The sequence below is a fragment of the Ostrea edulis genome, chromosome 5 (assembly GCF_947568905.1).
Source record: "Ostrea edulis chromosome 5, xbOstEdul1.1, whole genome shotgun sequence".
NCBI classification, from domain to species: domain Eukaryota; kingdom Metazoa; phylum Mollusca; class Bivalvia; order Ostreida; family Ostreidae; genus Ostrea; species Ostrea edulis.
In genome coordinates, this window is record NC_079168.1 from 36,128,365 (window position 1) to 36,149,569 (window position 21,205).

Sequence of the window (21,205 nt, forward strand, 5' to 3'; positions counted from 1 at the left end):
CAATGAATAGGAAGTATGGTTCCATGTTAAGGATGCATTCTGTAAAAGATTCCCTTACCATATATTAAAAGGGATTGTTATGAGGGTGTATTTGTCGTACAATTTACAAAAACAATAACGTCTTGGGGTGAATTGAACGATAAACAGATACCATCAGAATTTTTTTCCAGCGAGAATTGAACTTTAAAACCGAATTGCAAACTTTATTAAAGCCCAAGGCTTTTAAAAAAGAAATTTGCGATCAGTTTTCTTTTTTTTTCAAAATTTCGTTCAAGGAAAAATAATTTAAATGGTATATGCTTACAATATAATTTCAGTTCAGCATTTTATTCTTGTAAGTTGTACAACAATACACACTAGAGGTAATAACTTTGTCGAAATCAATACACATGGGAAAAAACCTTCAATGTATAAATTTGTAACTATAGTCCGCTCGCATTAAAATAGCAATACATATATGTACATGTATGGAATTCACAATCAGTATCCATGTGAGATTAGAACTATCATATTTTTATGATTTACATCTATAGTACCATAAAATATCAAATATGAATATTTGTAGACTCTTTTAAGACATATCCTTTAATTTCAAAATTGCATTATTCTTAACTGTATCTCTACTTAATGTTTACCTTACCTCTGTTTTTCTTCCAGAATAGAAGATGTGTTCATGTTCTGCCAAATATATACAGTATGAGCAGTAAATGCAAATTATGTTTTTGTTCTTTGACATCAGTCAGCCATAACTCGACCGTTCTCGAGGAATTAGCATCGATTTGCAAGTCATTTTATTTTGATTTCTACTAATACTGAATCCATGATGTGGACAAAATTTGCACAACAAAAGCCTAATCACTATTGATATCAGAATGGATAACGGTTAATCTTTCAAAGAATTGTAAAAGTATTCAATGTAAAGATATGTATCTAAAGATAAGAAAAAATAGTGTATAAAAATGTGCTTACTTTTTTAAAGTTTCAAATTTTCATATGCAATTTCTTCTTTTGTTGAGACTGCTTAATTTCAAAAACGCAAAGTAAAAACTGGAAAGTCATACAAAGGCTATAATCGCGGTTATACTGCATAAGAGATCACAAAGCCATCAATATCAATTTGGGAGTGTCCTGTGTTCCTATTGTATAAAACTCGAACCTGCACTATTTGAAATTGTCTTACCTTCGAAGACCTTGTTTGAAGTAATCTGTCGAATATCTACGTAAAGGACATTCCTATCATCTTTGGAAATTTAAAACAGTGCACTTTCATTCTTGAACCACAATTACTTTTTGGGCTATTTTGATCCTCTTTTCTGATCCCAGCTAACATCACATTTCAAAACATCAATTTACGTTGAGTAATGTTAAAGCTCCACCAAAAGTTTAAACGCATTCCCTACCATGTCGAGCACCCTCTCCTCCCTGGGCCCACGCGTGATCGACACAAACTGAAATACTAAATCAGTAATTAAAACTATTAAATTACGTTGTCTTTCGGATCCTGCATAATGAATAGTTTTCCATATTAGTATAATCCTAAATATTCCATTTATCATCTATTATACGCTTGTTTTACGTGTACTTCCGTTGTAGTTCTGGGTAAGAAGACACTTATAATTCGTAACCACTCAAATCGTACACATCTCCTCCATGTTATAACTGATATTCATTGTATCACAAATCAATTAATACCGCCATACTAAATTCGATCTTAAATTAGGATTCTCCATTATAATGAATTTCTTGATTTTAGTAACCTTGGTGAAATCATCAGATAACCATTGACTTTCATCAATATTTCACATTACAAGACGAGCTCATTGTGCTCAAAGAATTGCATATCTTAATTCAAAACACTTCTAAACATTAACATCGAATTATTGTTAAACATTCTTCAAATAATCATTGCCATCTCGAAGACCTGCAAGGTCTCTCCTGAATACATTTGTATTACCATTTTCTTTTTGTTCAAAGATGAAGAAGGAAAGTGGAAACGAGAATATACATGTACATCTGCTATAGCACCAGTCCATGTTTATACGTACTGTGTTCCTTACTGAAGGGTTAAATACTACCGGTAGAGACCATGTTCATCAGTTGTTGATTATCGTACAGTATACAAATACAAAAACAAAGACACCTTGTTATAAAATACTATACGTTGCAATGTTCGATGTTTTCCATTTCTATTGCATAATATTCCATTTGATTTTATCTGCCTAGTTTTCCTTTAGATTCTGTATCATGTATTTATACCCACACTATTTTTTTAAAAATAGAGTTTTTGTTATCTCCGAAAGTCACACACATTCTTGTCATCAGAACTTTTAAGAGACAGCAAATGAAATAATTTTGCATCTAATTAAAAATATTTTGTAGAGATATAATAAACGTTTCGAATAGCAATTTAGGTCCAGGAGTCTGAAAAGGGGGTTTGGATTGAATTCAGACAGGGGTCCGTGAACGCCCAGCCCTTCATTTAAATTTTTTATTAGTAAAACTTTTGCGTTTGTCCTAAGAAATGTCCTAAGACTTATCGCATTGTTCGAGTCGTTGGTCCTATCGGTGCTTATAATATCAATTTTCAATAATGTATCTAAGTATGAAGCAGAAGTGGACGACCATGTAGTGTCTTTAATTTCGAGTTCACAGGGATATATCTAATCGACATATGAAGGAAAAGTATTATTGTTAACAGATAAAACGTTGTCGATATATCTAAATGTCTCATTGAAGGTCACATGAAGAGATTTTTTTCTTCTCACGTAGAAGATTTTTTAAATAAATTCTGCTTCAAAAGAATATAAAAACAGGTCAAATAACAAAGGAGCACAATTCGTGCCAATGGGAATTCCAACAGCCTGTTAAAAGACCTGATCACCAAAGACTACAAAGATATTGCCAATGAGGAACTCCAGATATTTTTTATTTCAACTTCAGAGTACTTGTGTGTTGAATCAGAGTAGTGTACATGTATAACAAAGTAATGTTTGGATGACTGATCACAAATATGAAGAGGGGGGGGGGGGTCTCAGTACCCCTTACTTGTCATACGAGGCGATTAAATGCGGCGGTCCTTCGGATAAGACCACAAAAACCGAGGCCCCGTGTCACAGCAGGTGTGCCACTTTGAAAAATCCCTCCCTGCTCAAAGGCCGTAAGCGCAAAGCATAGGCCTAAATTTTGCAGCCCTTCTCCGGCAATGGTGACGTCTCCATATGAGCGAAAAATTCTCGATTGTATAATATATATATATTGTCAAGGTTCAAGACTTCACTCATTAAATACACTGCTTTATACCTATACAATATTAAACTGACTTGATAGCAGATGTAACTTTAGAATTATCTTATTAAATCCATATCGTTTGTTACAATGTTGTGATTTTCATTCAGACTAACCGCTTATGATGGGATATTATGAAGTTTAAAACTACTAAAGTATTTGTAAGCAAAATATGAACAATAAAAACAAACTATAATTGATTTTATTCAACTTGATTGCTTTGATTTGCATATCTTTATAGAAAATGTTATGTTTCTTATGTTTATATTGGTACAACGTTATTAAGTAATATTTACAAACTTAACGCGCTAACTTAGATAAACGTATGACGTTATGAGTTTGGAATGTTACTACGTCACCACAACAACCATTGTAAATAAAAGACAGCTGTTTCAAGAGAAGAGGGCAGTCAACTGCAGAGAGCGACTCATCACACTTCAGAAATAAGACAGTGATATGCATTAAACAGTACCAAGTCTAAATTACATGTAACCACATATTTATTAAGAGTGACATAAAGTTTTATAGTAATTTACAAACCATTTAATAGTAGGAACGTCCTGGATTGGTTCGTCACTGTATACCTAATTAGATATGTATATACAATTTGACCAAAGGATCGTCGCAATAAATGTTATAAACTTTATAGAATATTATTCTTATACATATAACTATCAAGTGAAGATATTATTTAAAAGTGGACCATCAATTGGTCATCGTTCGTCATATAAATTGCGGTCAACAAACGTAACCATTTCTACTTAGACAATTTATTAGAAAATAAACAGCGGCTTATGATTTTGTAACTACCCCCATACCCTCGGTTTCGTTACAATCTATATATACCGGCACGTTGCATCTTTATTTCCTCACCTAGTAATCATTTTACACAGCTCATAAATAACAGGTTTTTCATTAACATCTAGACCAAAGGAAATTTTATGAAAATACTTCTGAGTTACTTGAAAAGAAAAATATCTTCAAAGTATCATATATATTTTTTTCAGGCAGCAATTCATATCCTCTGAAAATAATTACAGGAATCTCAAATTATTTACAATCTTAATGCATCATAAGAAAACGGATTGCAGTGTATATTTTAGTATATTGTCCATTTCTATCCCATTCGTTTTGTTTGTTGCTGATTAAATATTTCGCCTTTCTGGATGATGTATGCGCAAGACATTATTTCTTTTCCGACTTTCCCAATTTATCAACTAGCGGGAATGCTACTCTGCACATTTCAATGTTAAAACTATATACACAGTATTGATTGTATTTCAATATGTTTTACGGTGTGATCGTTGAGACGAGTAAAGACCCATAGTTCATTTTGGAACACGACTTTAGGCTTTTAATCCGCCTATTCATTCAACGCAGGAAATATAACGCGTTCGATGTAAACAGTTCATTGTAACGTCATATCAGCTGCCATTATTTTTTTCAAACCAAGCAATTATCCACAACAAAACGCACCGAAGGTATGAGAATTCTTGTCTGGAATTTAAAACATTTGTAGTACGTTACAAGCTATCTATTTGCTTTACTTTTTTACGGCGTTGTCCATCAAGTATACCGCAGTGCCCAGAAGCATTACGAGTAATACTCATCATTTTTCAGCTGATTAAGAGCATATCACGTGCCCCTTGAAAATGTGTAATTATTGGAGCTAGCCAGGTTCTCGTGATCTCTTCGACAAACCTCTTCCAATGCGAGTTCAAAGTTATTACAAGCAACAAATTTGTGCACATGTGAGAGAATGTGAGATTCCATCATGCTTGAATACCGGTTGCTATGTTAAAAATGTAACTTCCTTTTTAAAAAGCGTGTTCGCATTATCAGCCGCAAAGGTAGAAATTATAATAAAATTCATAGAATGTAAGCATGCCAATTATTGTTCTTTTTTATACTCACCATGACTTGCACTTTAATCGGCTAGTATGTAATTTGAGGAAATCGAGGCTATCTACAGCTGAAAATATAGCGGAATCTCACAATAATAGTGATATACCACTGTTATAGCGGAATTTACGTTTCCAGCAACCTGTCCAAGGTCAAGTCTTGGTTTGAAAAGATATAGCCCAGGTTAAAGTTATTAGAAAGTACATTGTAGTTTAAAGTTCACAGTAAAGGTCACTTGGTCGAAAGTCTCGGTACCGAAGAAAAGAGTCTTTTTTTTAGGCCAAAATACAATGTATGTGTGTTTTCTCTTTCACTCTCCAAAGAATTAGGTAGGGCAGGTAGGTAAAACATTTTATTTTATAGAAACATTCTATTTGAAATCTTTAGTTTTTGGTATCTTTTGAATACAGGTCTATATACATTACAAATACTTTTTGAAACATTTTAAAGATCAATAGTTGTCAAAATGTAAATCAGAGAATTTTAAAGGTGAAAAGTAAAATAATTCCGGTTTGAAAATTCTGGATTTTTATTTTATCTTTATATATTATCAATAAAATACTTAGGGTCGGCAACAAAAATGAAGGTAGGGCCGGAAACACACATATATTTTGTTTTGGTCTGAGCCATCTATATGTGAAATATCAAAGATCTATCCCCCTTGGTTCAAAAGATATAGCCCAGTTTAAAGTTTTTGAAAATTAGGTCAAAGTCCAAGGTCAAAAGTCTTTGTACCAAACGAAAAGTCTCTTCATGAAGCATCTGTATATGTGAAATACCATAACCCTATCCCCTTAGTTAAAACAAATATAGCTTTAATAAGTTAACAAAATTTCTTTTAAGTGTGATGCCGACACCGGGGTCATGACAATAGCTCTCCGGAGAATCGTCACGGCGAGCTAAAAAAAAAAAAAAAAAAAATGAAAAATAGCGAATTTAGTTATATGAACATTTTCCCAAAACTCCTTTGCTTTGCACCTTGGTTTCCATCGAAACTGATTAACTGATTAAAACATTTATTGGAACTATCTCAGTGTTTTGAGCAAATTGTGACTCCTGTGTGACTAGAACACCACATACCACATCATTTACACACATATATATATATATAATATATATATATATATATATATATATATATATATATATAATTTTGATACATGACGTTGCCTTTCAGGTGTATGTACATTGTGACGTCATAATACGTTGTTCAGCGTTAGTTGCTATGCATTTTAATAAACACGACTGATAAAACAGCTTAAATATTTCGAAAAGTGTTTTAATGGGGGTTTTTTATTACTCTTACAAAAGAGAGACTTTGGGATATATATATATATATATATATATATATATATATATATATATAATGCATGGAATCAATTCGATGTGTGTGCATATGCAATGTACAATTCTGGATGATATGAAAGACGACTGCGTCGTTTCACTAAGAACATCCGTGAAACAGGAGTCTAGGTGTGGTGGCCAAGGCTATGTAAAGTGCAACTGCACAGGACATAAAAGGTGTCAAACAAATCGATGTTCATGTTTCAAAGCAAACATGGTTTGTAATTCAAGATGTCATTCCCACTTAACCTGCTCCAACAAAAAGTGAAGCTAGGCTTGGTGTTTTACTTTTATTTGTATTTATCTTTCATTAGAAATCTTGTCGTGATGTTATTTTTATGCTGCATGTGTTATCTAATATCTGTAATAAAAGAAATACATTGCGCAAATTTTAACTGAGCATTGTTATTCAGTTTAAATTTTTGAATTGATTTCAAAGAATAAGCAAAAAAAAGTCCTCAGATTTTAGAAAAAATTATAGCTAAATCCCTGTATTTTTTAGAGAATAAGCTTACTCCCTGGTTGAAACAGAGCTTAAGCTTAATCTCTGAAACTTTCAGGGATTTTGTTTATTCCCTGAAATTGTTTGTTCCCTGTAACATATATATCACAAACTACATAGAGTATTACATCAAAAATATAAAACATGTACCACATATAAGATAGAAAATGTCACATACAATACTATACTACATAGAATACAACATAGAAAGTATGTATGTGTAATATTCATAGTACAACATAGAATACCAAGGATTCGTGAAATCTAAAACCCTATATTACAATCAATATCAAAAGAAAGCTGGACAATGCTTCCACGGAAACACATTTACATTTATGATCCTTAGCTCAAAAGCACTAGCCAAGTGGACTGCACTCGTTTTTTGCTCAAAGCAGGCAAAACAGAACAATTGCAAGTTTGAGAATAGAAAATGTCATTTATTTAGTAAATGACGAAAAGTATATACAGTACAGGGGGTCATTAAAACCAAGTAAAAATTAAGATTATATGCTGCAAATGACTAGATGACCCCCTGTTACATACATCTATAAAATTGACATTGAGAAAGAGAACATATATACACAAAATAAAACATCCGATAGGGGGTCTAACAAGATGACCCCCTATTGCATACACATATGTAAAAAGACTAGCATAAAAATATTCCCTGCCCACAAAAAAGGGTGGGTAGCAACAAGAAATCAAGGCCATGAATCCAAGGCAAAATGAATTGGATTAACCCCACCCATACATTTATTTCAACTGACAAAATGTCTTACACACATACACGTATTACAACCTACTTTGAAAAATAAAATCTATCAAATAACGGCAAATTTTATATTAACTAACTCTTGAATTTTGGCAGCAGGAGGTTTTAATCTTCTTGATCGTCATTTTTAGAAAGAACGAATTTCAGGCTACAGACATTTGAAATACTACATGTACCTACATGTGTTAACAACCACCATTGATACAAACTCACCGCTGTCGTTATTTCGTTAGTGTGTATTTCAAACGCCCTTGATATGTGTGCATCTCTCTCTCTCTCTCTCTCTGCAGATCTAATTTTGCATCCCGTTCTTACAGTAAATGCGAGCTTGCTGAATTGGACTGGTTATATAATCCGTAATTTTTATGTTATAGAAGGATTGAGATTATATAATAACCCAAAGAGGATGAAAACTAATTAGAATCAAATTTTCATTTCCTTCTTTAATTTTCTTTTTTCCTTTAGATTACTCAGTATATCGACTTATTACTAACGAGGTACGTTTGTTACGAATATAGCAGCATCCATTACGAAACCCTAAGATATGATCAACCAGCTACGCGTTTGTTTATAGTCCTCATGCACTTGGATACTTTGATAGTCGTATTCGAGAATGGTTGAACAGAATCACAATATATTGAATATACATCACAAGAATATCGAATATAGCAACGTTTTACACGCCATATTTACTAGCCTATATTAATAACATATAACCCGGAATACAGAGCAGTGATTTATCATCTGATCTCACTAACTAGTATATGTAGACTTGCTTGAATGATTCTCATTATGACCTCATTAAGTTATTGATATTCTATAATTCCGATTAATATAAATTTTATTGTTAATGGTCATTTTGATAGACTCCTCGCACGGACTTTACAGGTGTAATACCTTGATTCACATTGGCGATCTCTACAATCAATTACTAGTACCATAGACTACCGACTTAACCTCCAAGTAGAGGTTACAGACTCATAACTCTAAGACTACAACATTACACCTGCTAGTAGAGGTTACAGATTCATAACTCTAAGACTACAACATTACACCTCCGAGTAGAGACTACACACGGACACCTCCGATTAGATATTATCTAGTATGTTTACATTTTGTTCCATCAAGCCAGTGTAGGTAGAGATCGGCCCAATCATACTGTTTTTTCCATCTTACTTATGTAGCTGCAAATTGTGTACATACTATTTCATTTATTGGGTATTTATTTAGTATATGCAGTCAGTAGCCCCATTATTTATGTAAACATGGCCACTGGTAATCTCAGCGAGATTCGTCGAGGCTGGATATTCTTCGGAAGAGGCGTCAGTCCAAATATCCAGCCTCGACGAATCTCGCTGAGATTAGGCCACTGGTAGGGAGAAAAGGTTACTGAACTAGAGGATTTAAAACAGCGTATTGAAAAGATAAATCAATGTCCAGATTATAAAGTCCTTACAAAAGAAGAATATAAAGTTTTATTAAATGTTAGTCTTAAAAGAGAGCAACCAGTTCCCCGATAATCAAGGGTACACCTCCCCATTGACTCGGCTTACACCTCCCCATTGACTCGGCTACATGTTAGTCAGTGTGATGAATAAAACAAAGAAAAAGTTACGGTTATAAGGTAATGTTACAATGTCTACACACCAGTTTCAGAATCCAAAGTTGCCTACATTTAGTGGAACAAACGAATCACAGAAAGATGAGATAAGTACGGATGGGATTTCGAGGTGAAACAGAATTCAGGACAGTATCCTGAACATGCCGTTTTACTTCAAGAAGAGCGGATTTACTAAAAGGGTTAGCTAGAAGTACGCTGGTAATCAATAGGTGAGCAATCTGTCAGGGACATTCTGAAGAAACTTGGGGTGTTTGTTTTTTTTGGGGGGGGGGGTTGCTTCTAGGTTGGAAGAGCTATAACTGTTGGTCACATCTATGCAGTAGCGAAAGATGGATTGCTTAGGAGTACATTTTGGACTGGTTTGAATAGTCAACGATTACAACAGAGTACTAGACATTTGTTTGACAATATTAAAAACTATGAAACTCTTCTTCGGGAGATCAGGAAAGTTCAGCAGGATGAGATATCATTGCAAGGCTCTACCAGAGGAACTAGATCCAGACAAACAGTTCTACATGCCGAGAGAGTAGAGACATCTACAGATCTGCATAATGACCTACAGAAGATGATAGCTTCACTACAAAGGTTAGAACAAGAAATAGATGATAATTCAAAAGGTTTCCAACAACTGAATAGAAGGGTTCGCCAGTTAGAAAACAATGTACATGTACCTGTACAAAGTCATCAACAGAAAATGAAACAAGGAAGAGGCCAAAATTATAGCAATAGAAGTAGAAGTCAAAATCATGCTATCAAAATAGAACAAGCAGACTCTCAGTTAAAAGAGTAACCTCTTATATCCTGCAATATCTCATAAATGCTTCCACAGCAAATCAATAGCCTTGAAAATCCATATAATGACGATACAAGTCTCCGTGGAGATGAACCAGATAACAAGGATGAATTAAATGACAATAAAGAGGTATTAGTTTTTATGCATTATGTTATGGCGCCATCCGTCCGTCTGTCTGTCCGGACCTTGTGGGCAGGATACAGACCGAACTGCAAGATCCAGGATTTTACAACTCGGTGCATATGATTGCCATGATGAGAAGAGGATGCTAATTGTTTTTCAAGATCAAAGGTCAAGGTCGTAGTACCACTTAGTAGGAATACCTTGTAAGCAAGATACATGCCGAACCGTAAGCTCCATGATTGGAACATTTGATCATCATGATGCCTATTAATTTTCACATGTAAACCTCGTAGGCAGAATACAGACCGAACTATTGAGACTAAGACCGTCAAACTCGGTACACATACTGGACATGCCAAGTGGAGGAAATCTTTGGTTTTGAAAGTCAAAGGTCAAATGTCGAGGTTGTAGTATCACTTAGTCGGAATACCTTGTGCGTATGATACAGACAGAACCGTAAGCTCCAGGATTTTACAACTTGGAACTTTTGATCACCATGATGAGAGGCAGATGCCTATAGCTTTTCAAAGTCAAAGGTGAAGGTCGTGGTATCACCTAGTAGGAAAACCTTGTAGACATGATACAGACCGAACTGTTGGGGGCTAAGACCGTCAAACATGGTACACATACTCCTTATGCCACGTGGATGTCTCCTGTTTCGTAAGGTCGAAGGTCAAGGTCATAGTAGCTGGATACAAACCAGATTGTTGGGGCTAGGATCATCAAACTTGGTACACATACACCTTATGCCAAGTGGAAATATTACACAGAGAGAACATGATTTGTCTGTTTTTACGATGCGAAGAAAGTATTTCACATCCTGATGATTGCTGATACTACCTGAAGCCATGTCCTACAAATCCTGGTGTAAGAAAAACACCCTATATTAGATCCTCCTCCAGAATTAGGATAATACACAACTTAAAGAATCTGAACTCCATTTTGTGTTTATTATTGAATACAAGACGGTTACATACATATATGTATACAAAATATGAAAGCTCTGTCTCAAATAGTTCAGGGGATATTGAATAGGTCAGATTTTTATCAAAGTAGGTCAAACTTTCAGGGTCAAACACTAAAGTATAACAAGGACTTGTCATAAAGAATCTATATCCACATATGAAAGATTTACCTCGTAATATGTATGTGATATACAATTAAGAGCATTAAATTATTGTTTTTCGATTGTATTGCTAATTGATATCAAATGTCGACAGATTTGTGCACAAGCAAACTTCATGTGAACTTAATATACATGTACCAACGTATCAGGCACGTAGAACCAGGGGGCTGAACCTCCACTTTTTTGACAACCTTCATTTTCTGTTATTTTCATATATAAACTAAGTTATTTTCACATGTGCAATAAGATTAATTGGCGGCTTGGCCCCCACCCCATTCTTTTGGTGGTAGTATTGAATGGTAAAAATGTAATAATGAATGAATTGAAGATGAACGGAGTACCCCCCCCCCCCCCTCCCCCTCCAATTTAGGAGTGTGAAGTTTGGACAAAAAAAAGAAATTTTCAGGTTCCTTTTCTGCTTGTCAACAATTGTAGAAGACAATATCTCCTCCAACTGTCCCTACACTTTGAGAAAGGAGGCTAGGTGTTTGCATACTATTCTAAATCTTTCAATAATAATCACTCAGTAATATGAATTAAATTGGGGTGTTTTTTTTAATTGGCATGATTTTTACAAATTTGAATCTGCATTATGTCAGGAAGCTTTCATGTAAACTTCTTAGACCCAATGGTTCTTGAGAAGAAGATTTTTAAAGATTTTCTCTATATATTAGTATGAAAAACTTTGATCCCCTATTGTGGCCTATCCTACCCCCAGGGGCCATGATTTTAACACACTTGAATCTGCATAATGTCATTTTCATGTAAATTTCTACTTTTCTGACCCAGTGGTTCTTGAGAAGAAGATTTTTTTTAAATTTCCCTATATATTTGTATGTAAAACTTTGATCCCCTATTGTGGCCCCACCATACCCCCGGGGACCATGATTTTACCAAACTTGACTCTGCACTATGTCAGTAAGCTGTCATGTAAATGTAAACTTTTCTGGTCCAGTGGTTCTTGAGAAGGTTTTTAAAGATTTTCTCCCTATATATTTCTATGTAAAACTTTGATCCCCTATTGTGGCCCCATCCTACCCCCCCCCCCCCCCCCCCCCCCCCCCCCCCCCCCCCCCAAGGGGGGGGGCATGATTTTAACAAACAGGTTCTTGAGAAGATTTTTAAAGAATTTCACTATATATTTGTATGTAAAACTTTGATCCCCTATTGCTGCCCCACCATACCCCGGGGACCATGATTTTATCAAACTTGAATCTGCACTGTCAGGAATTTTCATGTAAATTTAAGTTCCTCTGGCCCAGTGGTTCTTGAGAAGATTTTAAATGACCACACCCTGTATTTGCATATTTGTGTGATTATATCCCCTTGGAAGGCGGCATGGCCCTTCATTTAAACAAACTTGAAAGCCCTTCACCCAAGGATGCTTTGTGCCAAGTTTGGTTGAAATTGGCCCAGTGGTTCTGGAGAAGAAGATAAAAATGTGAAAAGTTTACACCAACGCCAATGACGACAGACAACAGACAAATTTTGATCAGAAAATATAGTTAGTTTCTAAATTAAATTGCTGCAGCTGAGATCCCCCCTACGACTGTATACCCTGACAATTTGAACAAGAGGTACTGTGAGCAATGTTCACTAAGAATACCCCCTGCTTACCCCAATCTTCCAAAGGGTGTTGGTAATAGGTATAAACTAACTCTTTTCTGAGTGTAAAAAACAAATGGCATGACAAACTGAACCATATTGCTACTTCAATGTCCAGTGCGCTTGACCTTTGACCTTTTGACCCCAAAATTGATAGGGAACATCTTCATCCCATGGGTAGTCCATATGTATGATATGGTGACTGTAGGTGGAAAGGATAACGCTTTAGAGCCCGGAAACCATATTGCTACTTCGATGTCCAGTGCGCTTGACCTTTGACCTTTTGACCCCAAAATCGATAGGGAACATCTTCATCCCATGGGTAGTCCATATATATGATATGGTGACGGTAGGTGGAAAGGATAATGCTTTAGAGCCCGGAAACCATATTGCTACTTCGATGTCCAGTGCGCTTGACCTTTGACCTTTTGACCCCAAAATCGATAGGGAACATCTTCATCCCATGGGTAGTCCATATATATGATATGGTGACGGTAGGTGGAAAGGATAATGCTTTAGAGCCCGGAAACCATATTGCTACTTCGATGTCCAGTGCACCTGATCTTTGACCTTTTGACCCCAAAATCGATAGGGAACATCTTCATCCCATGGGTAGTCCATATGTATGATATGGTGACTGTAGGTGGAAAGGATAACGCTTTAGAGCCCAGAAACCATATTGCTACTTCGATGTCCAGTGTGCTTGACCTTTGACCCTTTGACCCCAAAATCGATAGGGAACATCTTCATCCCATGGGTAGTCCATATATATGATATGGTGACGGTAGGTGGAAAGGATAATGCTTTAGAGCCCAGAAACCATTGCATCTACAGACGGACGGACAGACAGACAGGACAACCCGATTCCAGTATATCCCCCCCCCCCACCCACCCCCCCACAACTTGTTGCGGGGGGTATAATAAAGGACTTTGATAGTTAAAACAGTACAACCTGTCATTAGGTTGAATGATGTCCGACGTGTTTCATACCAATTGTTATGCTGTTTTTATATACAAATTTTGATTACCAATTATTCTGTTTACCTGATCAAGATATAGGACTCAGGGCGGGTGTGACCGGTTAACAGGGGATGGTTACTCCTCCAAGGCACCTGATCCCACTTCTGGTGTGTCCAGCAGTCTATGTTTGCCCTACTCTTAATTTGTGTATTCTTTATGGGATTTACGAGATTGATCACTGTTCATTATCTTTACTTTTCATACAGCTCACAACCTCACATATAATTTGTACTTTACAAAGGTGAGCAGATTGCTAGAATTAAAATTAGCGATACAATGCCTATTAATTTACTTACATGTATTTCCCATTTCTTAGTAGTCAACATACATGTGTACGTGTACATGTAAATGCCATTTCCATCTTTGTATATTTTATTGTATACTACTCTACTTACAAATATATATCTTTACATTTCCAAAATTTTACCTTTGATACCTTTGCAAATTGTAATGATAGCCATTTCCACATGAATTTACTGCAATTGTGAACAATGCACGTATAAATCTTAATAAATATAGTACTGTATGTCTATTTTAACAGCAACATGTAGTAATTCAGAAAGAAATAGAAGAGATTGTTCAGAACAACAGCGTATTCATGAGGAAATGGCTATCCTTACAATTTGTAGAGATATCAAAGGCAAAAACATTGGAAATGTAAATAATCCCCATTATCAATAAGACAGAAAAGATGGAATGAAAAGTAAAGAGGCCTATGGCCAAAATCATTCCCCTGAATGACCTTCAGAATTCAATAGTTGAGATAACTTAGGTGCATTTGTCTCAATTTGACTAAATGTTGACTTCAGTGAATGGATCCTTGTTACTGTATATGTAGACTTCCGATTACAATTAAAGTTTTTAAAGCCACCACTGTATCAAATTTGATGTTTCAGCAAATGAATCAGTTTTAAAACATTTCATATTTGGCATCCAAATAAAGATACATGTAGGAATCTGCTAGCTTTCCCCGAGTAATGACACATTTCTAGGACCTCCACAGGAGTATTAATCAAATCATGAGCGTAAAACATTCCATATTTTCGTGGAATTTTTTTTTTAGATATACATTTACACCTTGCATACAAATATTATGTTGTGATCCATCAACATATGTACATCTACGCTGTATGTGGGAATTAAAGCAATGATTAAGATTAATGGCATGTCAACTGATTTTTTTCACATGTAATGTTGAAGTAAGACAGGAAAGAAAATAATAAAAACCCACAAATGAAGAAAAGCAGTACATTTTAATATTTGAATTCTTTAGTCTTTTGTCCTTGTTCACAAAGGTTTTCCTACTTTCCTTTTGCCTTATGAAGATTTGGAGCAGATACTTTCACTTTTCCAGGAATATTTCGACTTGTATCAGCATCCTAAAGTGGCAAGAAAAGTAGCCTCAAAATAAAGCATATTTTACAACCATAGATAATCAATTGGGTTATTACAGCAATTGTCCCCTTATACACATGTGATAGTAATAATTGACAAAAGGCAACTGCTGGTTTCAATTCAATAGATCAATACCTCTCTATCAATGATTGATTTTGCCTTGCAATACTAACCTTTAAAATACGGACAAGATCTTTTTCTCTTGACGTTGTTGACTTTTCATGTGAAAACATATTGAGGGCAAGTTTAGCAGCTACAATCAAATGAATATTAAGAATATCATTTTAAAAATCTCTCAAAAATTATCCTCTTGCAGTATTTTTATATATGTTTAAAATGTATTTACTTTCAAAAATGAAAAAGATTTTTTCCTCATTCATTTTACATATTCAAATAAAATTTGGATAAATAAAATTTGCAAACTCAATTAACCTTTTCCTCGTTTCGTACTTCCAGGCAATAGTTTCACTTTGAATCTGTGAAAGGTAAAATGTGAAAAATATTATGTTCATTGAAATTAAAAGAGCATGTTAAGTTAAAATTCTAACAGCAACAAAAAGCAGTGATAAATGGTCATTTGATTTATTGTTATCAACAAAGGTAATATTGGGTAGGAAAATACCTGTCTGTTCATCAGCATAACGCTATAAAGACAACACTGGGATTATTTGTAATTTAGCATGGTGCTCTATAATTTACACACTGGGATTATTTGTAATTCAGCATGATGCTCTATAATTCACACAATGGGATTATTTGTAATTTAGCATGGTGCTCTATAATTCACACACTGGGATTATTTGTAATTCAGCATGGTGCTATCTGAATCACACACTGGGATTATTTGTAATTCAGCATGGTGCTATTTGGATCACATACTGGGATTACACTTACTTGTAATCCAGCATGGTGCTCTATAATTCACACACTGGGATTATTTGTAATTCAGCATGATGCTCTATAATTCACACACTGGGATTATTTGTAATTCAGCATGATGCTCTATAATTTACACACTGGGATTATTTGTAATTCAGCATGATGCTCTATAATTCACACAATGGGATTATTTGTAATTTAGCATGGTGCTCTATAATTCACACACTGGGATTATTTGTAATTCAGCATGGTGCTCTATAATTTGTAATTCAGCGATGCTCTATAATTCACGCACTGGGATTATTTGTAATTCAGCATGGTGCTCTATAATTCACACACTGGGATCATTTGTAATCCAGCATGATGCTCTATAATTTACACACTGGGATTATTTGTAATTCAGCATGATGCTCTATAATTCACACAATGGGATTATTTGTAATTTAGCATGGTGCTCTATAATTCACACACTGGGATTATTTGTAATTCAGCATGGTGCTATCTGAATCACACACTGGGATTATTTATAATTCAGCATGGTGCTATTTGGATCACATACTGGGATTACACTTACTTGTAATTCAGCATGGTGCTGTATGGACCACATACTGGGATGGCATACAAAAGTTCATCTTCCAGAACTGGGCAGCCAGTCAGGGAATCCAGCATCATTACATCCTGAAAAAATAAATAAATAAATCTGTTAAAAATAAGAGTACCGAAAACAGTAGGGTGTTTTTTAAGCCATGAATTTTAGAACTTTATTTAATATAGAATCAGCCATCATGAAGCTGTGACATACTTTCTTTTACATCATATGAATAAAAGGCCCTAGCTTAAAAATTGTGACAGGTGGTACATGTAGATGAATAAACCAAGAGATCTGTGTATAAAACATATCCCCAATGGTTAAGTTCAACAACTTGTTATTTTCTCAAACAACAAAGACAATAAAATAAATTTGGGAATCAAAATCCTTGTAACATGCACATCTTCCAGTTGTTTACAAAGGCCTTATCTCGAAATCAGAGAGGAGTGAAATGAACACCTCTAATTTTCCCCAAAATTGAAGAAAATCAAATTGCTTGCCACATGAACATTTTCAATACCCATACAAACACTTTGTAAAATAAGAACGCCATCCCTTGAAAACTGGTAGGAGTTAATGGACAAAACCGGTGGTTGTCGATTGGAGTTAGATGGACAAATCATGTACATGTACTATGTAATATTTCCTCAAAACTGACTAAGTTCAACAACATGTAATCTCCTCAAAAATAGAAGAAAATCAAAATCCTTGCCACATACACATCTTGAATACCCATACAAACATTCTGTAAAATAAGGTCCTCCCTTGAAAAGTGGTAGGAGTTAATGGACAAATGATGTACCCTCCATATAACAATAATTTTCAAATAAAGTGGCAAACTCCTGCAAGAGAGGTTGAAATGTATCAAAATTGCAGTATGGTCTACAGTGATCCACAAACAAGCTACATAGCAAGTCTCAGCAGGTTATGTTAGAAAGAAATGAAAAAAGAAACAAAACTCCATATGGACAGATGGAAGGACAGACATACAGACATCACTGTACCGTAATCCGAAGATGGGTGTATAAAAAGATAATGACAAAACTAAATGCTTGTTTCCACAAGCAACCAACATAATGACTACACAGATTATTGTATTTACAGGTACAAGTGTACAATGTATATACACATCCCTGTACTTTGCTCATAACTTTTGCAATAATAGACGGAAATTCAGAAGATGAATTCACAGTCTTTTTGACAATTAAAAATGCAAGTTCTTGGCTTTCTAATAATCAAGACATTCATTCATAAACTAAAAAAATTATTTCAATGCTATCACTTTCAGACATTTACAAGAACATATATTACACACAAATTCACGCACAAACATGAACAACCTCCCACTTTCTTGGTAACTATATAATAGTAATAGTATTTGACAGCTAATCTATATTATTCAAAGGTTTTGAAAAAATACATATCAACAATTGATATAAAACAACACAATAATCCAAATGGCTCCATACTAATAATTATATCACTTATTTTGTTGCTCATTTTTATCATTTCTAGGATATTACTTGCAAATATGACATTGCTTTTAGGCTTCCACTTTTGTAAAACATTTCTTTTGATAGTATTTAGTATTTATTTCATTTGCATATTTAAAGAGAAGCCGCTTTAATACATTTGATCATCTTCCTCACTGTGTGTAGATCCACTCTGTCCCACTTAAAAATGCAGGCATTCAAAGTTCCACTACACAGAAGAGCTCTTATCTCAAAACTGGCATATTACAGATCACAGTGACCATGGTACTGTGAGCGATATGGCAGTCCTACAAGCTGTAGCTAGTGGGAAAAATTAACACTTTGGCTCGAATGGTAGAGTGCTGGACTTGTGAGCCAGAGACCCGGGTTAAACTCCCATCAGAGGTATAAAAGATGTCTCTGTTACATGACCTTAATGAAGGGTGTGACAAACCTTCTAACTGACCAAGTTTGATGATTCTAGGCCAAATAATTGTTCAGTTATGAGCCAGACAAGGATTTTCCATATTGGCCATATCATTTTGATTAAAGGTCACAGTGACCTAATTCAAAATGCAACACACCCAAGATGAATCAGCTGACAAAGTTGATGAATCTAATCCTCATAGTATTTTAGTTATGAGCCGAACACAAAAAAGCTAACACACAGACAGATGAAAATGAATGCCATACTACAATATGTCCCGTCTTAAACAGGCGTACAAAATCTGATATAGTCAGCCCCATTGTCAGCTTGTCTTGTATAACTTTTGATCTTATCATAAATAACTAATTTGAAGTCTGTAGATTGATAAAACGGTCGACAGAAAGATTGAACACAAAGATTACAACTGGACTCCAACATTTTCAATGCAGCTCTTAATACAATGCATTACAACTCATATAAAGCAACAAGTAGTACTACTAACAATTTGTAACTGGCAAAAAAGTTAACTTACGTCTGGTTTCATGCCCTCCTCCTGTTTTTCATCATCAGAGTCATTCTGTTTTTCCTGTATATAGAAAAAGTATATATTACTGAAGGTAACAAACAGAACTAAACAACCCATAGGACAAAACACCCACTGAATTATGGCAGATTTCACCAGCTTTCTATTTAAGTCTCTAGTTTGAAAGACTCGAAACATTAACTAGGCTCCCTTTACATAGAATTTTCAAAATTTACTTCAGACCAACACAATGGGGAGCAAGTACACCAAGTTTGGTGATCCTCACCTTATTAGAACAGTACTGTTTTTCCTTCATTACCCATGAAAGTTTGTCCTTAACCTTTGACGCAGTTGTGTTAAGTAGGGCCATAGAAATATATCAGGAAAAAAGCATTAATAAACAGATCAATTTGTGACAAATTCTGTAAACACAACCCTTTTATACAAAAACAATATGTATATATCATTAAGTGCATATTGACCTCTTATACATTTTTCACCAGACCGACAACCTCAACATCAACTCTCTATCACATGATCAAATATCAAGATAAAAACGTATCGTGTATGTATAAATCATAGAATTAGCACGATATCCAGATATCAATGCAAGTTGAAGTTAAAATAACTTCAAAGCATATTAATTTCTTAATTTGAAAAGTGCTGAGAGCAAGTTTATTGTGACTTGCAACATGTCTAATTTTTGCATTGAATATGCAAGATGCAGCGATTTTTGCACATATGAAGTTGAATCTAGCCTGAAAAACATATTTTCTGTTGAAGTCAGAACTTGCTCCCCTAACTTTCCTTTGGCACTGAAGTTCACATGTCACATAAATCAGACATCTTTCACTTAAAAACCTCGGGGTGTTGTGCCAATGATGAATTTTTTATGTACGGAAACCCTGTTTATGCAAATGAGTCCATTGTGAAAGTAACTATACGTGTAGATTAGGGGCGATATCAATATCACAATATAATATGGATATTACTTTAGCATGTATGTTAGATAAAGAAGAAATTGAAACTTTTTCAATATCAAAGAGAATTAATATAACCCATTTGACAGAAACTTTTACGCGATTGCAGTTTACCGTTTGACAGCGGTGGTAAATAACGAAACAATATTTTGACATTTCCAACCACAAAAGGACTGTAGATATGTACGTCATGACCTTCGTCATGACGTAATTTTCATTGTGACGTTGTGCAATGTGCCAGTGCGGTAAAGTATATTTATGTACAGCACTGGTATTCAGGGCCGTAACTGCCGATGAGGCAGACGAGGCAACTGCCTCGTCTGATTTTTTGGCAAAAAAGAAAATAAAATTATATAAATGTTATATTATAGGATATATGTTTAAAATGAAGACAAGCACCTTTGTCTTTGACACCATATTACGATTCTTTACATAGTACAAATGAAACACAAACATGATAAATTGGGATTTAAAAAGTGTCATTTTCAGTCGTAAAGTCAATCGGCGGCCCCCAATCCCCTGCCTCCCCTGATTTAGAACCCTACTTACGGCCCTGGTATTAAAAATTTTATGGGGAAAGCCTTAACTCAACCGCGGACCTTATGAAATAACAGGCATTAATCTCTCACCATGGGGAGTGTGTATCAGGATGGATTATCCTAGTCTTATTAGTACTTTTTATCCTCCTCACAAGGTGCTGACGGATAAACAGACACACACACAAAACACTGTGCCATGCCATAATATGTCCGGTTTATGACGGTTGAATGTGTATGAAGTTTGATAATCCTAGCCTTATTAGTACTGTTTCTATCTTGTTTTGTGCCTGTAAAATGACCCATGTAAG

At 34.9% G+C, this 21,205-nt stretch overlaps 1 protein-coding gene across 1 annotated transcript in view; it reads right to left on the bottom strand.

The window, feature by feature from the left end:
• Positions 1 to 11,275: 11,275 nt before the first annotated feature.
• The window catches only part of LOC125649315 (ribosome quality control complex subunit NEMF-like), a 29,809-nt gene continuing 19,879 nt past the window's right edge, over positions 11,276 to 21,205 (bottom strand). Inside the window, exons 27-31 of the mRNA XM_048876758.2 lie at positions 19,388 to 19,441; positions 16,942 to 17,045; positions 15,921 to 15,964; positions 15,662 to 15,741; positions 11,276 to 15,472 (exon numbers count right to left, since the gene is read on the bottom strand). Coding sequence (XP_048732715.1) covers positions 15,395 to 15,472; positions 15,662 to 15,741; positions 15,921 to 15,964; positions 16,942 to 17,045; positions 19,388 to 19,441 — 360 coding nt within the window. The 3' untranslated portion in view covers positions 11,276 to 15,394. The remainder of the gene's footprint in view (positions 15,473 to 15,661; positions 15,742 to 15,920; positions 15,965 to 16,941; positions 17,046 to 19,387; positions 19,442 to 21,205) is intronic.